Source organism: Urtica dioica, chromosome 1, assembly GCF_054948205.1.
Source record: "Urtica dioica subsp. dioica isolate 48M chromosome 1, U.dioica_male_clone48M_v1_H2, whole genome shotgun sequence".
Classification (NCBI taxonomy): domain Eukaryota; kingdom Viridiplantae; phylum Streptophyta; class Magnoliopsida; order Rosales; family Urticaceae; genus Urtica; species Urtica dioica.
The window spans coordinates 15152078-15178326 of record NC_142756.1 but is presented as its reverse complement, the minus strand read 5'-3'; the positions used below and the strand labels follow the sequence as shown (position 1 = coordinate 15178326).

General features: G+C 35.3%; 3 protein-coding genes and 1 pseudogene across 3 annotated transcripts; 3 read left to right on the top strand and 1 right to left on the bottom strand.

The window, feature by feature from the left end:
• The first annotated feature begins 2524 nt into the window (after window positions 1–2524).
• LOC149407463 (uncharacterized) lies at window positions 2525–3272 on the top strand. The gene is made up of 2 exons (XM_089620243.1): window positions 2525–2629; window positions 2724–3272. The coding sequence occupies exons 1-2, from the start codon at window positions 2525–2527 to the stop codon at window positions 3270–3272; spliced, it is 654 nt and encodes a 217-aa protein (XP_089476369.1).
• Window positions 3273–12535: 9263 nt separating this feature from the next.
• Window positions 12536–14116, top strand: LOC149407462 (alpha/beta-Hydrolases superfamily protein). The gene is made up of 5 exons (XM_089614016.1): window positions 12536–12608; window positions 12973–13115; window positions 13204–13333; window positions 13409–13600; window positions 13688–14116. Exons 1-5 carry the CDS (start codon window positions 12555–12557, stop codon window positions 13895–13897), a joined length of 729 nt encoding a protein of 242 aa, XP_089470142.1. The 5' UTR covers window positions 12536–12554; the 3' UTR covers window positions 13898–14116.
• Window positions 14082–16662, bottom strand: LOC149407461 (G-type lectin S-receptor-like serine/threonine-protein kinase At2g19130 pseudogene; annotated as a pseudogene).
• Window positions 16663–20909: 4247 nt separating this feature from the next.
• On the top strand, window positions 20910–25558 carry LOC149407460 (uncharacterized). Its single transcript, XM_089626509.1, has 12 exons — window positions 20910–21002; window positions 21494–21908; window positions 21995–22086; window positions 22292–22565; window positions 22654–22794; window positions 22888–22973; window positions 23140–23413; window positions 23531–23569; window positions 23675–23730; window positions 24517–24898; window positions 24966–25051; window positions 25130–25558. The coding sequence occupies exons 1-12, from the start codon at window positions 20934–20936 to the stop codon at window positions 25364–25366; spliced, it is 2151 nt and encodes a 716-aa protein (XP_089482635.1). The 5' UTR covers window positions 20910–20933; the 3' UTR covers window positions 25367–25558.
• The last annotated feature ends 691 nt before the right edge of the window (window positions 25559–26249 follow it).

Genomic DNA, 26249 nt, shown 5'->3' with positions numbered 1-26249 from the left:
AAAAAAGAAATTCCCGACCTTTTTATGTGATGGAAGATTTCATTCCAACTTTTTATGGATTACATAAATAATTTACCATAAAAAGTTGGACTGGGATATGGAAATTATTTTTAATATTATATTAAGGGATTTATTTGAAAAGCTTTTGTGGGTCAGTTTGAAAAAAATGACAAAAAATGAAAAGATAATATAAAAACATATGAAAATGACTAAAAACGTAGAAATAATACGAATAACATCTTAAGTTTAATTAAATGAAAGATAAAATAAAAATTTTTAAACGAGAATTACAAACTTTCAAGAGAAAAATACAAACTTTCAAGTTCAAATGGAAATCACACACTTGAAAATGAAAATGAAAATTAAAAGGATTAAGTTTCAAATTCACTCATTGAAATTGATATTCACAATTTGAAAATTCCCCGAGACATGAGTGAATTTGAGAGAGAAACGGGAGAGGTATGAAAAAATTAATTGTGATGGCGGTGTATGTATAAAAAAATTATTTGGGGACTGAAGATTCAAAAGGCAAGTCAAGTGATTTCTGTTTACTGATCAACTCCTAAGCATATTCAAATACGGGTGAGCTAACTACTATGATTCTATCTTTTATTGTCTTGTGTTTCTTCACTTTCTCAACGTTCCAAGCCTTCCTGATGTGGATGCACTACAAGAAATAAGGCTTTTGACGACATGTAAATAATGTCGTGAAAAACTTTTCCCGACATTTTCTCAATTGTCGTTGAATGGGGGTGCTGGGGAAAGTTTTTGACATTTAATGACATTTTTTAAATGTCATATTTAGTGTTGTTAATTATTTTGTAATGACATTTTTCAAGTGTCGTAGCTATTGTTGTGTAATCTCTTTCTATGACACGTAATTAATGTTGTGTTATACAATTGAAAATATTTTTAATGACATTTTCTAAGTGTTGTAATTATTGTCGTAAAAATTTATTTTAATGACACGTAAATAATGTCAAGATACACAATGGTTAATTTACATTTAATGATATTTTTTTAAATGTTGTAGTGGTTGTCGTGAAAATTCTTTTAATGTCATTTCGGTAGTGTCGATTTTATGTATTGAGTTTGTTTTTTACGTCATTTTTATATGTCGTGAATTTGTAATATATTAGGTACAACACTAATCATTGAAAAATAATGTGTTTTTCACGTTCTTTACATAAGTAAGTGTCAGAGTTATATTTACATACATATATAATTACAATATATTGGAACTTTAATGTAATTAATTACAATACAACACATTATGAAAAGCCAAAACAAAAAAAAAATATAATCTGAGAAGAATAAAAAAATAAGGTAAATACCACCAAATACAATTGATATATTGAACACCTTATAGCCCACATACACAGGCCCAGCACGTAACATTTTTCATCTTTTACATTTTTTTTAATTTGCTTTTCAACTCCTCTTTGTCGGCAAACAAAATGCACGGAGGGGCAGAGATTCTTAGAGCCCGTTTCCCACTCCGACCTCCTTGCCGTCAAATCTCGGTTGTTCTCCTTGGCGTTTTCCCCTTCTATGACGAATCTCCGTTGTTCTCCTTGCCGACGAATCGACGGTGGCTGGAGGTTTTGCTTCTCCGGGGCATGGAGGTCGTAGAGTCTCCAACGGTGCCGGCGGTTACCATGGCTGGTCCTCCGTCACTCTCAAAGTTTCTACAGAGAAATGAATTGAAGTTACCTGAGGGTTATGGATCAAATATTAAGAAGTGTATCAATGTCAAAGAATGCAAAATACTAGGTTTCAAATCGCATGACTATCATATGATGATGCAACAATTGCTACCCACCGCCTTATGAGGACTTTTGCTAAAAAAAGTGCGATTCGCTATCTTTCGAATTTGTTCATTTTTTAATGAGATATGTCAACGAGTAGTTGAGAAAAATAGAATTGAGGTGTTGGAAGGTGAGATTGTAGAAACGTTGTGCATGTTAGAGAAGTATTTTCCTCCTAGTTTTTTCGACGTCATGATTCATTTGACAATTCATCTTGGACGGGAAGTACGACTTTGTGGTCCTGTTCAATATAGGTGGATGTATCCATTTGAGAGGTAATCTAATGTTTACAATGATATCTATTTAATTTAATTTTTATATTGTAAATCTAAGCTCATCTTAATATTTTTTTTGCATATCTCATGACCAGGTATATGAAGAAATTGAAGAATTACGTTCGAAATTTTGCACGACCTGAAAGATGCATAGCTGAAAATTACTTAAATGATGAGTGTATGCGATTCTTTCGCAAATACAAACACAAAGAAACATCTGCCAATACAGAATATCGCGGAGAAGATGTTGAAGATGAGACCATTCTAGAAGGTCGTCCACTTTTTAAGGGGAATCCGATGGAATTTTCAGATGAAATGCTTAAGACAGTTCACAGACATGTGCTATTTAATATTGCTGAAGCTGAGCCATTTGCTTAAGTACATTTTATTTAATTTCAATTATGTGTATATTAACTTTTTATATTAATTACATATTGTAGAATGCACCTTGATGAGTTGAAACGTAATAATAAGCGGTTGGTGCGAGATGGTAACATGTTGCAAAAGATACATTATGAGACATTTCCTTCCTGGTTATGGGAAAAGGTTAGTTATCTCGCTCATTCAAATTTATATCCTAATCTATTCCTTATATTTCAACATTAAAATAGTTTTTATCTCTTTTTTTTATTTATTTCAGATTAACAATAATTCTAGTGGAACGACATCGAATATTCTACAATGGTTTGCACATGGGCCTCGTCGATATTACATGTCGTATCCAGGTTACCTAATCAATGGTAAACGATATCACACTAATGATGTTGAAAGGTGTACACAGGATTACGGCATTTCAGTAGACGCACAAACCATTTGTAGATCAAGTGCACGAGACATGGCTCACGTTCAGGCTGATATCTCGTATTATGGGATCATAAGAGAGATAATTGTTCTTGACTTTCACACCTTTAGGTTTCCCGTGTTTCGATGTAATTGGCCTAATACTGTCACAGGTGTTAAAGAGGATGAAGGGTTTACACTTGTGAATCTTCATGATGGGTTGAATCAATTTCAGAGAGATCCATTTATCCTAGCTTCACAAGCAAAGCAAGTATTCTACTCTAGAGAAAATGAATCATCGAGTTGGTACGTTGTGCTGAAAGCGCCGCCTAGAGGATTTCATGAACTAGATGAATTTGATGAAAATGAATATACTACTTATGCACCACATGATGTACACATGCTTTGATAGTGATTACAGAGACGATCACATTGAGTGATATGCTGGTACTTTTGTTAATTTTGTTCCAGTATTTTTCATACAAGATTACAATTTTATTGATTGTAAGGATATTCTCTATTTATTTGTTTATCATTGGTTTTATGTTTGTTTAACTTATATATAGTTTTATCTTTTAAAAAAATTATGTACCTCGACATTGTAAAAAAAATGTCGCAATAAATGTTATGACTACATTTTTACGATGTCGTTACATTGAAGATTTTGCGACATTTTATTATTGTCACTTAAAATGTATATCACGACACTTTATTCTCTAATGTCGCTAAATCATCCAGTCTAACACAATTTCACGACATTTTTAACGAAAATGTCATTGCACACATTAAATGTTGACATTATCACCCAAATGTCATTAATTAGGTGTGGGGAAAAGGCATATTTCTTGTAGTGATGAACCCTTTGCTACAAAAAAGGGGGGAGAGAGAGAGAGAGAGAGAGAGAGAGAGAGAGAGAGAGTAAATGTGATAAAAAAAATGAGAGAGAGAACGTAAAATCCTATTAATTAATTAAGTAGAAGGATTGAATAATAAATTGAGTTTTTTTATATTAAAAATAAAATCTAATTAACTAATTAAATAATTAAATAAGTGTAATAAATGTATAAAAACTTGCCACGTTAGCTTGATGGCCATGGACAAAGGGAGTTAAGGCCCAACAAGGGTTTAAGCTCCCCCTCAATTTTTTTTTACACTTTTTACTCAAATTTATTTATTTTCTCTTATTTTTATCTTGATAATTTACAAATTAGCCCCTTGAATTTTTTTTTTAACTTTAATCACCCTTAAATTTAGAGTCTAGACCCGCTCTGCTGATGGCTATATGTTTAATATTGTATAAACCTTGGCTTGATTGAACGTCTCATGTTTAAGATTGTTTTTTAATTGGCGTAATTTCTCTTTTTTTATATATATATATTTAAGAGATATACCACGAATGTTTTGAAAAAACATTTTTTTAGTGCATTTTATCATAAGAATAATTCGTTGTGCCTAAAATCAAAATTAAACAAATTAGCAACCCTACTCGTGAAACGGAAACATATATATAGATCTATTTAGTGTAGGCAATAGATGTGGAAGGTATTCGATAAAAAAAAAAAAGATGTGGAAGTAATAGATTTAGATACAATTGTCACGTGACTTCACTTGACCAAAAGTCCTACCCTCTTTTATGTTTAACATATCTTAAAAAAAAGGATTACTAAATGTAAATGGTTCGTGCGTTTTTCTTTGTTTTTTTAGTGCCACGTGGACTAATTTTTTTTTTTTTTTATTGAGTTTATGCGGACTAAATTTTCACGTCGACTAAGACTAGTGAAACAACGAGAGACAGGAACAGAGAGGGAGCAAGAGTAAGAACGACGGAGAGAGAGGGAGAGCCGGAGAAAGGAAGAAGAAGAAGAAGAAGGGAATGGCAAGAGAGATGTCAAAATTCATAGTGAAAAAGTGGCTGAGTTCGATAATAGTATGTAAGAGCATCTCCAATGCTAAGAGTAGCCAACTTTTTGCCACATCATTATTATAATAATATTTAATAATAACATTCTTCCACATCATTTATTTGGCAACTTACGAAAAAACACTCCAATGTTAACAACTTTTAAGAGTGCCAATTATAATATTATTTTATTTTTCACTTTATTTTTAGTTGGGAGTTGGGACCATGTTTGTTATTTTTTTTTATTAAAAATAATAGTCTTCAATTGGAGTTAGTATCGGTGCCAAAAAAAGCAACTGTGCCCAATTTTTTTTTTTTTTTGGTTATTGTTGACTGCAATGGGTAGATTACATTGAGTGCCATCCATGTCATCATCATGCAACTAAAGTTGTCACCCCTTGGAGATGCTCTAATAGAATAGATACATGGAAGGAAAAAAAGCAACTGTGCCCAACTTTTTTTTTATTGTTGACTGCAATTGGTAGATTACATTGAGTGTCATCCATGTCATCATCATGCAACTAAAGTTGTCACCCATTGGAGATGCTCTAATAGAATAGATACATGGAAGGACATGTTTGGTTTAGGGTAATGGGGTGAGAATGAAATTATAATTCCTTTAAATTGTGCCCATTCTAATGTTTGGTTTACTAAAATTAAGAATAACCATTCTAATGTAATGTTGATTCATCCATTTTACATAAATGAATATTCAATAGGGTACCACTTGAATCATATGATTCCATTCCTATTATTATTTTTAAATCCCTAAAATACCATTAACTGGAACTCACACATATAAAGACTCACACATAAAACTCACAATAAGAAAAGTTAAACACAAATTAAACCTAGCCCAAAATCTATTCAAGACAAAAAAATCTAACGATCAAAATGACGCCGCGGTCTCCGCCGTCGATGAAGTCCATCATCGTAGACTCCGTCTTGACCCACTCCGCCACCATAGCCGTCGACGTAGAAGTCGGAGCTGCTTCGCGTTTTTCAGGTGAGTCTTTGGTCTATTTGTATCATTTTCTTTTGAAAAAAAAGTAATATTTTGTGATGACCGCCATTGATTCCGGCGAGCCCATGTTTTATATGTCTTGTACTGGTAGTTATGCTTTGTTAACTTATACATATTTTTATTTTATTTGTGCTTTTTATTTATTTATTATTATTATTATTTTCAAAGTTGATGTATTATATTATTTTTTAGGGGACTGAATTTAAAGTTGCTTTATTCTATTATTTTTTAGGAACATTCAGTCCACTTTTTTTGTGAAATACAATTGCTTTTAAACTTTTTTTCACATACAACTTTTATCCAAGTGGTAGTGTTTGTGTTAGTTTTATTGTGTTGTCTCTTTTTACTATGTTAGTTCTTGTGTTAGTTTTACTGTGTTTGTGTTGTCTCTTGTTCTGTACACTCTTTTTTGTTTGTCAAATAATATTTTTATATGTTATGTATGATATCTATATAATATAGCATATTGCATAAGTACTATAGTATTTGAAACAAAAGTTTATAAATAACATTGTTGTATTGTTGTACATATTGTAGGGTAACAACTCGTTTATCTTCAATACAACGGCAAATATTAAGAAAGAAGAAGATAATGGCTCTTTTTTTACAATGGTCGAACATTTTGCTTAGTGTTGATTTCTTTATAAAGATGCGTGAGAGAGCAATACAAGATTATATCACTACTAGTTCTCTTAGACGACAATTATATACTCTTGACATGGGTATCAATAGGCAAATTGTGTATCAATTAGTTTATGATAATGATAACACATGTAAAGAACAACTTAGATTGAGTAGTGAAGCCTTTACAAATTTATGCAGATTGTTTGAAACTAGATGCGGATTAAAGGCACACAAGTATGTACAAGTGGCTATGTTTTTGCACATATTAGCTCATCATGTCAAGAATAGAGTAATCAAGTTTTAGTTTATGAGATCTGAGAAAACGGTTAGTAAGTACTTTCATAATGTCTTGCATGCGATAATTAGAGTCCATGGAGATTTATTGAAAAAACCCGAGCCTATTTTGGAAGATTCAACAGATGAGAGGTGAAAATTATTTAAGGTATTTTTCTTTTTAATCTACCTTTGATTTTTTTTCCCATAACTTAATCCAATCAACTTTGAAACTATTTATGTAGAATTCTTTAGAACATTAGATGAGACATATATTAGAGTGATAGTTCCCATGACAGAAAGACCTAGATATCATACTCGAAAAGGTGATGTAGCAACAAATGTCTTAGGTATGTGTTCTTCCGATATGTAATATATATATACTAGTCTGAAACACGTGCTTCGCACGTGGTGTTTGTAGTTGTAATCAGTAAATAAATAAAATATGTTCATGAAAAGAGAAGGTCAAGTGAATATTTAACTTCTTACCAAGGTCCAACATTTCTCTGTTCTTGTGACCATGATCATTCCCAAGAGCAGTTTAAAAAAAAAGGCAATAAACTAACCCAAAAATACATATATATTTTTCACCACTCTATTCTGTGTCTCTTTCCTGATAAGAGCTAAAAAACTGTAAACATTTGATTGAATAAATTTACAAATGAGATTCATAAGGAAAGCTTTAATTTTAGATCAGATATTCCATTCAATGTATATGTTGTTTAATTGGAATAGAGACAATCACACATATTTGTTTGAACATGAAGTATGGACAATTAATAATGGACACGTGTTATTCATGGTCTCTTGGTTGCATTTAGTCCGTGCATTGTAATGAACAGAGAGAGAGAGAGAGAGAGAGAGAGAGAGATGAGGTGAGGTGGCATGATATTCTTGGCTAAGAATAAGATGAATAGTCTATGAATAGTAATTTTGCATTGTAGCTTATTATATTATATAGACATATATATATATATATATATATATATATATCAGTAGTCAAAACAATATATTCAGAATACCTTTATTGACCTAATTTGCTTCAACGACATGTCAAGCTTATGTTCAAGATGTCCAAGGTCTTTCAGCCCCAATTTCTTTAAATCCCCCCCAAGAAGGTGCCTAAAAATGTGAGAAATTAAAAAAAAAAAAAAATTTAAATCAACGTGGAACTCATATATATGTACATCGTCGCACTGTTAACAAGGGAAAAAAATTAATGAATCCAAAAATAATTAAACATACACTTATTTTTATCGACTTTAAATAATAGGTTATTATACCTCTGCGTTTTTCGCAGGCTCTCGAGTTTTGCTTTCAGCCTCAAGTACTCTTGGTAGCTGCTCTGCTGATCGGGAAACTCATCACCATGATTAGTGATATAGATATGTAATATAAGCTCTATTAATATATATAGATCATCTCAATAACATATACAACACAAACAAATTAATAAGATAGGTTTAATAGCCCTTACTACTATATATTGCTTTGCAATCATATGGTTTTTTTTAGCAGGTGCATATACATAAGCAACATTTTTTTTCAATGAATATAATTTGTAGATTACTGTCTCACAGAACTGGCCAGGTTAAAATAAATTAGGGATGTGACAAAATTACAACCGAATTATGACGTATTAGAAATACTTTTACGTCTCTCTTTTTAAATTATTAGGTCCCATCACATTTGTCACAACTTTGTTTTTTTTTTTTTTAAATATTTTACGTATGTATGTACATGTGAAATATTTTCCTTTCCAGATTGTTTCTCATCTTGACCTCCATAGCAACAGCTTTCATATCTCTCAATTGTCTTGGTCATACTGGATCATAATTATCAACAATATTTAGCTGCCTAACAGTGGGACCCACTAATTACTAACTAATACTGCTCATTAGTTACTAATTTATTATGCTATATATGTGTAGTGTACTGTATACTGTTCTATTTATTTCACTTGGACTTTATCAAAGTCATACAGTTTTTATCATAGAGAGGTCCGATTCAGTATATAATGTGTTTTAACTTTTATACACCTCTCTATCAGATATGCTTAAAGATATATAGAGTTATTTACAATTAACTATACCAACAATATTAGTTTTACGTCGCTGGTGAAACATCTGCGTGTAAAACAACTTTTACCTGTAAGTAGAAAAGACTTGTATTAGCAAATTTCAATGCTAATGATCTATATTTTATGTACATAATCACGTCTCTCGCGTTGAAATACAGCTTGATACAAAAAGGATACATAATGACATTTATATAACGTTTTTTTCTTGTAAAAATTTAACGTCAATTTATTGGTTGAAAAATTTGGTTAGTTTCTATAATTATTGTGATTGAATAGGACGTTACAAAAAAGTAGCAAAGGAAATAGCTTGTCTCTTTGCGCATATAGCTATAATGGGTAATTAATTAAACTCTCCTAAAAAATAAATCAAGGGAAAATTCATAGGACGTGCTAATGATCCAATCCCCACACGTTTAGGTTTCTCACCCATTTAATATATAACTGACAAGTTGAAAATGAAAAGGTTAAAAATGATTTGAAAGAAGCTATGAGGTGTAGTGTTCTAATTGGTTAAAAATAGAATGAACAGTATATGAATAGTGATTATGTGATTCAGCCTTATTATATTATATAGATATATATATATATATATATATATATATATATATGTGTGTGTGTGTGTGTGTGTGTGTGTGTGTGTGTGTGTGTGTGTGTGTGTGTGTGTGTGTGTGTTACCTGGTTGGGAGGGATCGGCGGCTGATAGTAGAGTACTACGCGATGCTATACGTAGGAGAAACGGTTTGCAAGCTCCAAATGGTATGTCAAATGTAGTGCATAGACTATGAAATTCATTGTTGGTCAAAACACCTTATACCTTACATCAATTTTGCTATCTAGGTCAATATTACCTTGTAGATGCTAGCTACACCAATGGTCCAGGATTCCTCGCTCCATTTAGTGGTCAACGATACCACCTTACTGTATGGAGAGAAGGATCTCAACCTAATAGTCCTCAAGAATATTATAATATGAAGCATTCATCTGCGAGAAATGTCATTGAAAGGTGTTTTGGTGCAATTAAAACTCGTTGGACAATTCTTAGGAGTCCATCATTCTATCCAATAAAAATACAAAATCGTATAATTTTGGCATGTTGTCTATTGCACAACTTTATTCGAAGAGAAATTCCCGATGATATTAGTTACATGCCAAGTGAGGATAATGATATGGAAGAGGAGGAGAATAAAGATGGAGAAAATATCGATGAGTTGATAACAAACATTGAGCCATCGGAAGAATGGACAACATAGAGAAATAATTTAGCAAATGAGATGTTTAATGAGTGGAGAACCCGTATATGAGTAAATTGATGTCTTATTTTGGATATTTTTGTATAATTATTACACTACCTTTTAGATTATGTATTTGATTTATGAAAAGTTGTTTTCATTTCTTGTATATTTTTCTTGTAATGAAATTGAGGGACTAAATGTTTCATACTATGTATTTTTTCAAAGTTTGTTTTGGTTTGTGTTTTTTTCTCATTAATGGTACTAAGATACTGAATTTTACAATGTATTTTATTTTCAAAGTTTGTTTTGCTTTATCATTTAATGGAATTGAGCTGATGTTATTTGCATATTATGTATTTTATTATCGAATTTTGTTTTGCTTATTCATTTAATAAATTTGAGCTACTGTTATTTTCATTATGTATTTTATTATCAAAGTTTGTTTTGCTTTATCATTTAATGGAATTGAGCTATTGTTATTTTCATATTATGTATTTTTTTTATTAAATTTTGTTTTGTTTTATCATTTAATTGTTTTTCAGAATATGTATCCATGATTTTTTTTTATAACATGGACTTTGTTTGATAGCATAGCAAGTTCAAAAGTTAGAGATCCCGGTCAAAATAAGAGATTTTGGACTGTAGAAGAAGATAAAGCCTTGATTGAGTCGTTGTTGGAGTCACACGATGAAGGAAAATACAAGGCTGAAGAAAATTTCAAAGCTGATCACTTAAAAGCTCTTGAAATAAAATTGCACAAGAAGATACCAGGCTGTGACTTAGAAGCTCATCCAAACATTGGGTCAAGATTGAACACGCTAAAGTCTTACTTTCAGGTAGTTCATGAAATGTTAACTGGACCGTATTGCACTAGTTTTGGATGGGACTCGGAGAAGCAAATAGTTACGGCAGAAAAGACCGTATATGGGATGCATATCTCCAGGTACTTTTCATACTAAATTTTTTGTGTTCTTTATTGCATGGTGTTGTGTTAGTAACTTAAAAAAAAACAGAGTCACAAGGATGCAACCCATTTCGATATAAGCCTTTTCCATATTATGATGTTCTCTTCTTAATTTATGAAAAAGATTGTGCAACTGGAAAAAAACCCCGAGGGTCCAACATATGTGGTTGAAGAATTAGAAACGCAAGGACAAGAAACTAGCAAAGAGAATGATGTTGAGAATCACATGAAAGATGAAGTTTTTTAGAGTGATGATAATGTGCAAGGCATGAAATGAAACACAATCTATGCTTCAATCCACTACACCTCAATCTGAAGCTTCATCAAAGTCAACCAAAAAAAGAGAAAATTTCCGAAAGAGATGATTTGTTTGAAGCCCTTAAAGAGTCATCTTTAATTATTGCACAAGTCATTGACAAAGCAACGGGTCGTTTGAATTAAGCTATTGGAGAAGACATGAATGAAAACACATATGAACCTTGAAAAGGAATTGGAGAAGAACACAACAATTTCAAAAATGGAGCGATGCAAGGTAGCTCGTTTACTTATGCAAGACAATGCTCTAGTTTCTTACTTCTTTAGCACTGCAGACAATGAAAAGGATGAATGAGCGAGAGCTCTTCTTGCTGGAGATTTCTGAAAATGACTTTGGGATATTAGTAAGGAAATATCAATTTTTTTTTTTTAATGTCTGTAGGGAAAAAACTTATCAGTATGTGTTAGATTATGAAGTATATAAATAGTATAGTAATGTAAACTATCTTTTGAGTTATGAAGTATATAAGTAGTATAATTTTGTAAACCATTTTTTTAGTTGATAAACAGTTTCAAGTCAAGGGTATCGTATATATGGATTCTATTACAGTTATATATTTTGCTTTGTTTATTAGTATGATAGTTTCCATATTAGTGAATAGTCAGTTTATGAAATGTACACTAATAATTATTTCCAGCCATATATAACTATATACTAGTAATTTTGACATCTGACTTCATTTTTAATTTGTGATTTATATATAATAATAATAATAATAATAAATTATATTTACAAGTGTATACGTTTTATATAAATTTGTGTACTTAAATGAAATTAATATTATAAGCACTTTTTTATTTTATTTTAATATAAATACAACAGGGGTATTTATGTAAAAAGTAGTTCGATTCTATTCCATTATGCTAATTATGCATTCAATCATCATTCTAATATAATAACTAAACAAATTAATCCAATTTTTCTTTCCATTCCATTTATTCTTCATTCCATTCTCATTCTCATTCTCAAAATCCTATTGAAACCAAACATGCCCTAATATGTTATTAAATTGGAATGCAAGTATAGAAAAAAACGTCATAAATTAAAGATGTAACCCAAAAGTCTTTATTTTTTATTTTAATTAAACCCAATATATTTTAAATTTAGTTGTGTACGACAAAGCCGGTTAGAGATTGTTAGTCGTTTGCGAGACTAGCCTGTCGCTTTCTTGGGAATATGTCTTTTGGTTCGTTACTCAGAGTGTCGCCGAGTCTTTTTCGATCCCTGCCAAAACCTTGTTCCCTCACCGCTTTCTCGGTATCCATTTCTCGCCGATCAATGGCAGACTCTTCATCGCAGTTCAAGAAAGTTCAGATCCAGAGAGACGACACTGTAATTACTTCTTGCTCTTTGAATCCTTTTCCTTCTGATCTTAATTTTTTTTCATGGTTTCGAGCCCAATAGATTTCAAAAGCTAAGACTAAACTTGTTCTAAATTATAATGTTATTCGTTTGTTCATTCTAAATATGATGGTTTCAATTAATAAATAAATATGACAACAGATAAAATTATCTCAAAACCCCGACTATAAGCATGACTTTGATTTTAGTATGAACTTGGAGTTTGAGCTAAATAGCAATCTCTAAAATTTGAAACCAGCGCTATATATATATATGTATATATATATATATATATATATATATATATATATATATATATATATTGTGGCCGTTTGTTGATGAGAATTGTTTTTAGGCATTTGATGCGTATGTGGTTGGGAAAGAAGATGCTCCGGGGATAGTTGTTCTTCAAGAATGGTGGGGTGTTGATTTCGAAGTGAAGAACCACGCTGTCAAAATCTCTCAACTCGGCACTGGATTCAAAGCCCTTATTCCCGAGTAAAGCCCCTGAACCATTCCCCGTTTTTTTGCCACCAAATTCAAGTCCTAATTACTATTCATCCTTTCGGATCGTCTAAACTTTCAGTTTGTACCGAGGAAAGGTGTGCTTAGACGTTGCCGAGGCACAGCACGCGATGGACGGTCTCGATTGGCAAGGTGCCGTGAAGGATATCCACGCCGCGGTCGACTGGCTAAAAGCGAATGGTTCGAACAAGGTGATAAACTACAACGCAGTTCATTCGTTAAACGCATTTCCGTTGATGAGAGGGATTTATTCGTGATGAAATCAGGTGGGTGTTACGGGGTTTTGCATGGGTGGTGCGCTTTCCATTGCGAGCTCTGTTTTGATCCCGAAAGTCGATGCTGTCGTTGCCTTCTACGGAGTCCCTTCGTCGGAGCTCGCTGACCCGGCCCAAGCCAAGGCTCCCATTCAGGCTCATTTCGGAGAGCTGGATAGCTTTGTTGGTTTCTCTGACGTTACGGTACAGTTTTTTTCTGTTGATGTTCGAGATAGATAGATTGATGGATATGGTTTGAGCTAGTTCTGTTCTTGCGAATGATTATTTCAGGCTGCAAAGAGTTTGGAGGAGAAGCTGAAATTAGCGGGTATTCCAAACGAGGTTCACATTTACCCGGGAAACGCACATGCCTTCATGAATAGGTCAACCGAAGGAGTCCAAAGGAGGAAGACGATGGGAATGGAAGACGAGGATGAAGCTTCGGCTCAGCTTGCTTGGTCTCGCTTCCACACATGGATGACCCGTTACTTGTCTCATTAGTCTTCTCGTCGTGGCTGCTTCGAGATCTAAAATAATGTCAGTTTTATGATCCGGGTTTTCTAAGATTTTGAGTGTCCGAGGAGTTCTAGCTAGTTGTACAAAGTTGGGCATGTCAGGGCTTTGAATAAAGTTGTTTCAAACTCGTGGATTTCATTTCATGCAAACTTTGAGAGACAACAAAACCAACCAAGCAAATAACTATTTTTCTTTTTTCTTTGAGACACCATAGTCTGATCTCTACACTAAAACACAACATAGTCTTCCCTTATTTTTTTTTTATTCCGCGGAGAAGTATTGTGTAGTTGACTTGCTGACCGCTGACGATGAACTAGTAGTGGTTAGACGTTCACTTGTTGGGCTCCATGTCAGCCTCCGGAAGAAGAGCGGAACGGGAGGCACGCCAACTTCCACGACTCCAGTAAGAATCTGAACGACCAGACTCATGCTCGGCCGTTGCATCTCGTCGTCTTGGATGCACCAACAAGCCGCCGTGCATGCTCTCGTAATCTCATCTCCATTTCCCCCGAGCCTGGCGTCCAAGAGATCAACGAGCATTTCTTCTCCCCCGTTGAGCGATTCGAAAGCCTGGCACGGAAAGTAATGGTCAATCCCGCAATCCAAGTCCGTGCCGTTCCTTCTCCCCAATATAAGCTCGAAAAGAAGCATCCCGTAGCTGTAAACGTCGGCTTTTGTGGTGATGGCTTGCCCCGAGAGCCACTCCGGTGCCAGGTACCCTCTCGTCCCCCGCACCGTTGTCAATACTCGGCTGAAATCTCGCCCCATGAGCTTGGCCATCCCAAAATCCGACACCTTCGGGTTATAGCCCGAGTCCAACAGGATGTTCTCGGGCTTGATGTCACAGTGAATTATGCGCTCCACGCACTCCTCGTGGAGGTAACATAAACCCTTTGCGGTCCCTATCGCGATCCGGTACCTGACTTCCCAATCCAACACGGTCGGATTGTTCTGGAAGAGAATAGACTCCAAGGACCCCATCGGCATGTAGTCATAGACGAGGCATCTCTTGGAAGTGTCGGCACAGAATCCTCTGAGGCGGACGAGGTTGACGTGTTGGATCGCCCCGATTGTCCTCACCTCCGCTCGGAATTGCTTCTCTCCCTGCTCCAAGCTCTTTAACATCTTCACTGCCACGACAGTCGAACCGGGCAACAACGTGCCTTTGAAAACAGAGCCGAAGCCACCTTCGCCGAGCTTCTCCGAGAAGTTCTTTGTCGCAGCTTTCAAATCTCTATATCTGAAAACCACCAATGAATCTCCGACCCTAGAGTTGTTTGGCCCCGCAAAACATCGCGTCCTCACAAACCATGCAACAACGGCCAACTGGCCACTCACCACGGCAAGAATCGCAACGACAACGATCCATCGAGTATTATTTGTCTTCTTCTTCTTCTTCAGACTGTCATCACTTTGTTTGCGATCAGAAATCGAAATCTTCAGGTTCATAAACAAGTTGACTTTCTCATCCGGCAAAAGCCGCTTCAAGTTCAGCAGCTCGCCTTTCCACATCGAACACTGATCATCGCCGTACGCGTAAGCACTGCAAGAACAGTCGGCCAAACACGTCGATCTGCATTGGTCCACGGTCTCGGCTCTAACACTTTCCGAAGCTGCCAGAGAAGGAAGCCCGACATCAGAGACCGCCACGAACGTGTCGCCTTCTCCTCCACAGCTCAGTCGAGTTTTCCTGACACAGCCGCCGGAGTGGTCCTCGAGATCCCAGTCGGGCCGGGATTTGGGCTCGAATCCCGGGAGGCAATCGCAGAGAGGAGTTTCGCGCTCGTCGCACTTGGTGTAGGGCCCGCAAAATGCGTAGACGTCGCACAGCTTGGGCGGCTTCATCCAGTAGAGCTGCCACCGCGCAGAGTTCTTCTGCCACAAGTACTGCTTGAACTGACCCGTCGTGTCTATCGTGAATCGCGTGAGAGTGTCGGCGCGAGTGGCCTCGTACGTGAAGTAGCTCTCGTTCTCGTTCGCGGCGTACGTCATGTTCCTCGCGTATTGGTTCCGCTGTATCTCCGTGACCAGAGTGAAGTACGTCCCCGTCCAAACCCCGCTGGTCCAGTAGATCTTCGACCCGTTCCAGAGCAGCAAGTGGCTCGTCCCGTTCAGCTCCACCTCCATGGAAAATATCCCGGGCGCCGGGTCCCGCGCGTTCCTCCACGGAGTCAGCCTCATTCTCTCGCCGGCGAGCTTGTTGTACCCGATCTTCCCGCCCGGAAGCCACGTGTCGGTCGGGTGGTCGAAGCTCTGCCATATCACCGCGGACCCGTCTCTCACCACGAAGTTCCCGGTGTCGAGAAGCACCGCGACGACGTGTCCGGAGGCTTTCGAGGCCGATGGTCGGCTCGACCACACGGTGTCGTTGCCGCCGAGCAAGGTCAAGGTTCCGATTCGCGAGAGGTTCAGTGCGGAGAGAGAAGGGTCGGGGTCGGAAAGAGGACGGTCTCTGTTGGCCACCCAAACCAGAGTCTTGTTGCCCGGCTTGTTCTTGTACCAGATTCCCAAGTAGTAGCGGCTCAGAGGATCGCCCGGCGGTGTGAACAAGCCCAGCTCGAACACTCCGCCTCTGGAGCTCAGCGTTTGGTTCCCGGGGAGAGATTGACCAGAGTGGATTGTGTCTGATGATCCCACGGAATGAGACAATAACACAGCCAACAAAACCACAACAGTTTTAGAACACCACCAACAAAGCTTCTTGGAGGTACTCATCTCCATTATTCTACTATGATGGTTTTGTAATTAATGTATGTACATATAGTTACATTACATATATATATATAGTGTATTAAGGCATGAATGCAGAGGTTAATGGTCTACCTGTAAACAACTCGGTCCCTTCAACCAAACTCAACTTCAAAGTTAATGTATGGTGAGCAAGTAAGTCAACTCAACTCATGCTAAGCCTGGTCTCTCGCTTTGACTTTGTTCACTCATTTCCTTGAATGTGTCGCAGAAGCTTCTTGTAGGACAAATCATGTCCTTGGATGTTGTGGGGCAAAAGTCATGAGTGCTATTTATTCAGAGCAAGACTTCTTGTTACTACATCAAGTCAAGCATCGGTTTACTTTTTTTTTTTTCTTCATTACGGAGACAGACCGAGATATATTTCAAGGGCATTAAATTTGATTCCGCTTCTTTATATGGTGAGCGGTTTATGACTAGTCGGATCGGATTAGAAGAGAATTAAATTTAATGTTTGAGAAGGAAGTTTAAAGTAAGCAATTGAAGTCGAATTATTGTTTGATGCAAATGGTAATAATTATAAATAATAAGGTTTGAGCGGTTTAAATATATACAAATGATAATAAATATTACTTTTTAGTAGGATATATATTAAAAATAATGAATTATATTTTAATGAAAACAAACTATCAAACTAATATTGAATAATCTTTTATGTCTTTTATTTATTTGATTAATTATTTAATTCTTCATATATTAGTAAAAATATATTTATAAGTTATTAAAAGTAAAAACAAGACTAGTTTCTGAACTATTTCATAACTATAATGTCAATTAAAAAAAATTATCTTACAGTAATTCATAATTATTTTTTTTATGAGATTGTTATATAGTATAATAATAATGAAATTAATATATGAACTATTTCATAACTATAATGTCAATTAAAAAAAATTATCTTACAGTAATTCATAATTATTTTTTTTATGAGATTGTTATATAGTATAATAATAATGAAATTAATATATATATATATAGAGAGAGATATATATACATTATTCGATTTTTTGTATAATTAAAGGATCTAGCCATATGAAACATTGAAATTTGCAATATAGCCAACGTTTCGTAAATTTTTGGTAAATAGCCACATAAAATTATTTACGGTAGCAAAAAGACCAAAACACCCGATAAAGATTCATGCTCAATTTTGAACCAAATTATTAATTAGAAACTTAATCGATGAGAGTTAATAGCTACACATTACAACCTTAACCCTTCTCTCCACTGAATCAATCAAGCATTCAAAAAAATCGACAAAAAAAAAAAAGCAAGCATTCAAAAGAAAAAAAAAAGAAGGAGAATAGCGATTGCAATTGAAGAAATCTCTGACGAAAAGGTAAATAATTTAGTTTTTAGACTTTATTTTTGGTTGTGCGTGCATCAATAGAAGTGATATTTACGTTGTTGGGTCTGTCTGTCCATTTTCGATTTAGAGATTTTCATTTTTTTTTCCTTCTGAAAATTAGGGTTTTGGACTTGCATGCGTGGTCAACCCACTGTAAATGGCAAGTTTATGCACGAGAAAATATTTCATAGATGTCTAATGTAAATAGCTATTCCGATTTGATATCTTTTTTATATTTACATATTATTTACGATGAATTTACTACTGCTTACTAATGTTCTGTGTTGTAAATATGATATTTTAGGATTTACACATAATTTTGGGATTTTTTTGGTGTACATTCGAGGATATGTATATTATGGATTCTAGGTTTTGATCACTTGGGTTTTTCGGTTAATTTACACATTGAGATTATTAGTTATAAAAAAACATGATAAAATTTTGTTTCTGATTATGAATATCAATATGAAACACAAAGTTGTAAATCGAGTATCTGTGAATAATATGTACATGTCTATTTACGAATCACACAGATTTGTGATCATGTAGAGTAAATTTTTGTTAATTTACTTGGGTACCTGGAAACCGAAGCATATATTTTTTTTGCTTTATATACAGCGATTAACATATCAATTTAAGAGTGAACAAGAATCTTCTTCAATGGCAAGAAAATCTTTGGCAAAGAAGAAAGGGAACAAATCAACAACACGAATTACACAAATAAAACAGCTTTTGTTGTGTTAATACATCAGTAAATATGCCATTCTCATTTTTATTATTTACAATCTATTTTTTGTGTGGTTTTTAGGTTGATGAATTTGTTGTCAAACGAGAAGATTGGGATTTCACCGAAAAGAAATCAAAGAAAGACATCGACATCGAGCAACGTAGCCGGCCTTTGTTTTCCTTGGACATCGACGATTAAAGATTCTTGTTTATGATTTTTTTTAATTGACTGGGTTTAGCTAGTTTTTGTTATCGAAATTTATTTACAATTTGGTTAAAAATTGTGAATCGGTATTTTTGAACTATGAATGTGTGATTATTAACAACCAAGAAAAAGAACTTTGTTTTGATATCATTCGTGTCTACAATAATATACAATTAAGTTGGATTAAGATATTAAAATTTTTATTTTGTTTGTACCTTGAAAATGTGAGACAATACGTTTATGACTGGAAAGAGACAACGAAATGAAAAGGCAAAAAATTGATTATGAGAAACAGTGCACAAAAGGAAAATATGGCAGAGAGAGAGATATATTAAGAGATATTTAAATAACAAATTACCCTAATAAATTGTTAGAATAACTAATTACTACAAAAAGGAAATAAATCAATCAATTGATAATAACTGAGCAAAAATTATGCACATTTAAATTCAAAACGTGAAAAAAAAACAAAATCGTGCAAAAAGAGTCGCAAGGGAAAAATTGGAAAGTCCAAACCAATCACTAGATGCCACCTCTCCTAAAGGACTATTTGCTAAAAATTTACAAAAGGTTAGTTATCTAGCAATTCATTTAGTTTCGGTGACTTAGTTAGCTAATATTTTGTAAATGAAATATATTAAGAGCCTTTAGAGCCAATCAACTACGATGTGTACCTGTAACTTATATATGTTATCGGCTTTAATGTGTCCCCAAACACTTCCACTGTGTTATTGGCTCAATTATTCCATCCCTTCATTTATTTGGGAAATGGTCACATAGTTCCAATACTTTTGATCAAAATAAATTAAAGTATAATTTTAAATAGTAGTGAATCTCATATCAAATATCTATATCACCCTATCATTTCATTTTTTTTTTTAATTTCTTTTCCTTTTCGTTTCTACACTTCTTTTCTCATTTCATTTTTTTTTTCTTTCTTTTCTTTTTCATATAGGACGGCGAAGATACCGAAGATTTTTTTTTTCTTTTTCTTTTCTCCTGTTATCTGTCTCTCAGCGCCGTCACGAAGTTCTTGTCGAATCCTCGGATTTTGTAGTTTCCGGAGAGGGATAGATCTGGTGAGTCGTGTGTCAGGAGTTTCGTCGGAGAGGGAAAGTTCCGATTTCGCCGGTATATATCACCAGAAAAGGCCAGATCGCATCGATGATGACATCAACGCCATCGAGGCTGACCAAGACCTCCAGCTTCGGCCTCTCTCCCTCCACCGTCACGACCGTCCCCTTCTCCGCCGCCAAGACCATGAGCTTCAGTGAAGGAGAACGAAGGAGAAGATGAATAAACTGTAGAATGGAGCCGAGCATCATCTTTTCTTCTCTTCAGTTTCGTGGTCCATGTTCTTGCTTTGTTGGAGAGAATGTGAGAGTGAGAGGTTTGAGAAGAAGAATCAAGAGAAAACAAGAATAGGGTAAAATGAAAAGAATTTTTTTAAAAAAAGAGCAAAATGTAATTGCACATTGAGCATGCTACTAGAAGTATATAAAACTATACTTTAGTTTATTTTTGTCAAAAATATTGAAACAACTGCCACTCGTGACTATTTACTTTATTAAGTTATATAGCCACACAGTTATAGTGAATTGAGATATAGCCCACCTTTCGTTAATTTCTTGTAAATAGTCAAGTTAACTTATTAACAAATTAATAAAAGACTTATTTAATCCAGTCAAACATGTAAAAAAAAAGTAGTTAATAGGATGACACGTATGCAAGTTGACTATTTACAAAGTATTTAGTAAAGGTTGGCTAATTTACCATTCATATAGTTTAGGTGGCTTATTTAGCCAATTTTTTTGTATTTTTTATGTTTTAAATATTGTTGTATGGGTGTATAATATTTGTGGGCCTTCTTTCACAATGAGGCCCGGCAAAAGCCTAATAGTATACGTGAAGTATAACTTTTATACACGAACTTGCAGATGTATACACGAACTTGCCGATTTTCTTTGAAGCATAGCAGACAAAAAGACGTCAGAATGTTCTCTCCCACTACTCCTTTCTTCTTCAAAATGCTTCTCGAGGAAACTCTCCAACACAACGAACTTGTGAGTGATATATATTTATTCATCGTTCTACTAACTTCGTACACTCACACTCACACTCAACACACAAAGTTGACACCTTTTTCTTTCTTTCTTTAAAGAACGTTTCTTTCGTGATATGGAGTGTTCAGAATCATCTAGGTCTTATGCTTTATATTATACTCATATGAAAAACTCCACTCTTTGTCGTTAGTCACATACACATTCATGTCGCAAAGTTTATTATACCTTTATCTTCTTTCCTTTTTTATTTTTCGAAGTACGTTTAATTCTTTTTTCTTTAACAACTCCTCTGCTACATTATGCCTAATATACACGATGGGATATCATGGTTTTTCAAGTATAATGTAACTGTATAGTGCCTGTCTGAAATGGGGGTTTTTTTTTATATTATTATTTGGGGCTAAGAAAGCCCCTGATGATTTGCAAGAAACATAGAAGCTATTATATTTTTATTTATTTAAGTATTTCTTTCTCTATTTTAAATGTGGCAGTTCATTCCGAGAAATTTTCTTGAAAGGCACGGAGAGAGCTTGGCGAATCAAATAGGCGTTAAGCTCCCGTGTGGCTCAGAATGGAAGTTTGGTTTGAAGAAGCGCAAAGAAATAATGTGGCTAGAAGAGACGGCTTGGTCAAAGTTTGTGGAGTTTTACTCTCTTAAAATTGGAAGTGTGATAGCTTTCCGATATAAAGGGAATTCCGAATTCGAGGCTTTCATTTTTGACAAGACCGTAGAGATAGACTACCCAATTCCTCCTAAACCCTCCCAAAGCTGTGAGAGAAAGAGGAAAATACCCGAAGATGATGATGATTCGGTCGGAATCTTTGAGAGTTTCTGTGCCAAGAAAAAAGGCAAGGAAGCATACTCCAAGAAGAGAACAAAGTCAAGTGTTGAAACAAAGACCAAAGGCACGGTCAAGTTTTTGTTATGTTTTTTTCGCTTGTCTAGTAAGTACTCAAGATAATCATGTCTTTCTTTTAATCATAATTTGCAGGGAAGCTTGTTGCCCAAGAAAAACCAAACGCTAGACACTTCACCGTCGTACTCACACGGTCCTACTACTGCTCAAAAGGGAAAAAGAAGCTGGTATATCTTTTTTTTTTTTTTTTTTGTAATTTCTCCAGATCCTCTGTCCCTATTTCTTGTCTCCTTCTATGTCCACCCCAATAAAAATACGAGGCATCACTTCTTTTATGATTGTTAGACAGACGATCCAAATTCCTATTTTTCTATTGTTGCTTTGCAATGATCAACTGTTTAATTTTTTTCCATTTTTTTTTTAATTTGGAAGCATGTACCGGCCAATTTTATGTGTTCGTATATGAAGAAGCCTCGAGGCGATGTGAGGCTTCGCCGTGTTTGTGATGGAAAATGTTGGGCAGCGGAGTACAGAGTGAGGAACTGTGGCAGCAGGGAAAGAGCCGAGATTCTTTTTGAATCATGGACTGCTTTCGTATGCGACAATGCTCTAAACCCCGGTGATATTTGCATCTTTAATCTCGTTGAAGAACACCCTCTCTTTTTGTTCGATGTGTCCTTCACTCGGGTCGATCATTTGTCTCCGGGTGAGTACAGTAATTAACATTTGGGGGTTATTTTCAGATGCTTGATATTCATAATCCGTGTCCTAAGTTATGAATTTTTTTTGTGAAGGCCGGAAAAGTGCAAGTGAACCTGCCGAGGTGGATGATGATGATTCGGTCGAAATCTTTGAGAGTTTCTGTGCCAAGAAAAAACGCAATGAAGCATTCTCTAAAAAGAGAACAAAGTCAAGTGTTGAAACAAAGACCAAAGGCATGGTCAAGTTTCCGTCGTTTTGTTTTATTCCTTGTCTAGTAAACCTTCAAGCTCTGATAATCATGTCATGCTTTTGATCATAATTAGCAGGGAAGCTTGGTACCCAAGGAAAACCAAACGCTAGAGACTTCAGCGTCAAAATCACACCCTCGTACTCGAAAGGGATAAACAACCTGGTAGAGCTCTTTTTATAGTCTCTCTATATCCTCTGTCCCCCCAATGAAAATACGTCATGTCATCACCTTTTTTTTTTTTTTCATAACAATCCGGATTACTATTTTTTTCTGTTCTTGTTGCATTGATCAACTTTTTAATTTCAATTTTTCTTTTTTAATCTGGAAGCACGTACCGGCCAAGTTTATGCAGTCGTATATGAAAAATTCACGCGGCGATGTGATGCTTCGTCGTGTTTGCGATGGAAAATGTTGGGCTGCGGAGTATAAAGTGAGGAACTATGGCGTCTACAAAAAAGCCGAGATCCGCCTCGAATCATGGGCTTCTTTCGTACGCGACAATGCTCTAAACACCGGGGATATTTGTGTCTTTAAACTCGTCGACGTATACCCTCTCTTTTTGTTCGATATGTCCTTGACTCGGGTTGAACATTTGTCTCCCGGTGAGTACCGATCAATAATTAACTTTGGTTTTTTTATATACACAAGATTTATAAACTGTGTCCTAAGTTTAGATTATTTTATTTTATTTTATTTTTATTTTTATTTTTTTTGTAAAGGCCGGAAAACTGCAAGTAAACCCCCCGAGGTGGTTGAAGGTATGAAATGAGACTCTTAAGATCCAAATACCAAAGGTTAGTTATGATAAATGAATAAAAAAACAGAATCTTGAAACTAAATTAGAACTGAATTCATTTATGCAGATAATCTGCGGTTCAAAGTGACTGTGAATCAGAGCTGTATGGATAGAGGCGCATTGGTTGGTGAATCTCTTAAATATCTTCTTTTTTTTTCAATTTTTTTGTATAGCAAGTACTAAAAAGGTCATGAATAAAAGAATCATTATCAAGAGCACCAGATTTTCTGACGTTTTGTTGCCTTCTTTTTTCCCTATCTAAAATACTAAATGTATGACTTTAAAATATATCAACCTCCTAATAAAAAAAAATTCAAGGAAGATGACATTCACTTTTTTTTTTTTCTCTTGAAGCAGTCTTTTTATTTCACTGTTCATTGACAAAAAAAAAAGAGAAAATAATGCAGATTGAAAAGTGCGTGTATGCTAGGCTTATTTCTTACATTTGCATTGGTTCTGAAAGTTTTTTTATGATATAAATGCCCTCTTTATTCTAGAGAATTTATTAAGAAGAGAAAAAAAAAACGTTTTAAGACTTGAGAAGAAAGAAAAGAAAAAGAAAGCTATGTTGAAGATTCAAATGTTCAACAATGGCAGTTAGTAGTCCATGCTTTTTCAAGATAGTCTTGGAAGAAACTCTTTGGAACAATAAGCTTGCTAGCAATCAATACATTATATATTGGCATTCTTTGATCAGTTGACCATCTGTATAAGACCCCCTTTTTTTTCATTTGACATGTTTCCTCAATGGTCAAACTGCAAAAGTTATCTATATTTGTAACCATTTTTTTTTTTCGCATCATGTCGTTTGAGTTCTTCATTACTAAAAGTTAAGTCTAGCATTATTTTTGTAATTTGAGAAGCAAAAGTGTTCCTGGTTGTAAACAAAGCTCAACTAATTTTGTGCAGAGAGTTCCTAGCAATATTGTAAGAGAATGTGGTGATTCCTTAAAATCAGATAAAGTGTTTCTCAAGCTTCCATGTGGTTCCCATTGGAAAGTTGGTTTGACTAGTGAATCAAGCACCGGAGAAGGGAAAGTGTGGATCGCAAAGGGCTGGCCCAAGTTTTCAAGACACTATTCCATTGCCCGCGGCCACTCCCTGGTTTTCGCATATCAAGGGAACTCCAAGTTCCACGTTTCCATATTCGATGCGAGTACCACGGAGATCGATTATTTCGGTGTCAACAAGCGCGTCAAAAAAGAAAGAAGAGATGTCGAAGGACTGAAGTGCTCGAAATCTCCATTGAAGAGCCGAAAGAGAAATAGGATCGGCCACGAAACTGATGATGGTACCCACATATTTAATGCGCAACTTTATCTGATAATAATTTTATTGATAATGTGGCATTTTTTCAGGTGGGACGAGCCAACGGGGTTCTTCGTCAACAAACCCGCATTTCTCGGTTACTTTGCCAAATAGTTATGTATACAAAGGTCCTATGGTAGGTTTCTATGGATTTGATTGAAAAACGTGAATATAGAGAAGATGGGTTTGACAGTTTGTGTGTTTTGTTTTACAGCACATTCCCGCTGACTTTGCGAGGAGTCATATGAAGAAGGGCACTCGAACGATGAGTCTTGTGGTGGGCGAGAGGGAATGGACGGTCAATATGCTCTATTCTGATACTAAAGTTAGTTTGTCTGGAGGATGGGCTCGTTTTGCCAAAGACAACGATTTGTCTGCGAAAGACGTCTGCGAGTTTGAGCTCATCGAACAACGGCTCATGAAAGTTACCATATTTCCCCAAGCTGGTTAAAACCCGTTTACTAATACTTTCTTCTCTGTTTTCATCGGATTTCTATGCTTAAAGCTGTTCCGTAAATTACTGTATTAGGATTTTTTTTTTTTTTTTAAAATGTTGAATCAGGGTTTTGAATCATGCAGTTAGTATATCTAATTATGCATTTTTATTATTGTGAATTTAGTTAAATTAATGAGCAATTTAGCACCCAACCAAAAACTTGGTCTCTTTGCGGTGGAGAGTGGGGCTTTGAATCTGATGTAGCGTAGTGTTGTGTATAGCCCAAAGGTCATGTTTAGTTACTAAATAAACATATATATTTTTTTAAAATTCATGCAAAAGTAATTTTTTTTTAGAAAAAGAAGAAACTTTATTAATTTCCAGAGGCACTATCGGCCATTAACAAAGGCAAAATACAAGATGGGGGATCAGAGATCCAGGTATTAGGCCCAGGAGATGCTAAACCAGTAGATGCAAGTGTATGTGCGACGGTGTTTCCTTTACGTTTAACGAAACAAAAAAGAAAACCCAGCCAGGGAAGCTCGTCTTGATGTCTTCTACAATGAAGCCTTCTTCGAGAATAATAGATCATGCGTTGTTGATGAGTGCAATAGCTTGTTTAGAGTCGGATTCAACTTCGCAAGGATAATAGCCAAAACGCAGAGCAAAAAGAACCCCTTCTCGAATAGGGCTGATCTGATTTGGGGGCGATTCTTGCTGAAGCATGCTACGAACGCACCGTGATGGTCTCGAATACACGCTCCAATACCAAACGGATTGCTAGAGGTGCTAAACGTAGCGTCGGTGTTGAGTTTCCTTGGCGAACTCACCCGGGGGACCATGATTCATCATCCAACGGGGGTCTGGACATCACAGTAGAGGTGTTGAATAACTCATA

Bases quoted from the DNA above. Each gene is read 5' to 3' on its own strand.
- LOC149407463 (XM_089620243.1), top strand. From the start codon at position 2,525: ATGCACCTTGATGAGTTGAAACGTAATAATAAGCGGTTGGTGCGAGAT. The intron at 2,630-2,723 runs GTTAGTTATCTC...TATTTATTTCAG, and splicing joins CTTCCTGGTTATGGGAAAAG to ATTAACAATAATTCTAGTGG.
- LOC149407460 (XM_089626509.1), top strand. From the start codon at position 20,934: ATGTTCTCTCCCACTACTCCTTTCTTCTTCAAAATGCTTCTCGAGGAA. The intron at 21,003-21,493 runs GTGAGTGATATA...TAAATGTGGCAG, and splicing joins CTCTCCAACACAACGAACTT to TTCATTCCGAGAAATTTTCT. The intron at 25,052-25,129 runs GTAGGTTTCTAT...TTTGTTTTACAG, and splicing joins ATGTATACAAAGGTCCTATG to CACATTCCCGCTGACTTTGC.
- LOC149407462 (XM_089614016.1), top strand. From the start codon at position 12,555: ATGGCAGACTCTTCATCGCAGTTCAAGAAAGTTCAGATCCAGAGAGAC. The intron at 12,609-12,972 runs GTAATTACTTCT...AATTGTTTTTAG, and splicing joins AGATCCAGAGAGACGACACT to GCATTTGATGCGTATGTGGT. The intron at 13,116-13,203 runs GTAAAGCCCCTG...CTAAACTTTCAG, and splicing joins TTCAAAGCCCTTATTCCCGA to TTTGTACCGAGGAAAGGTGT.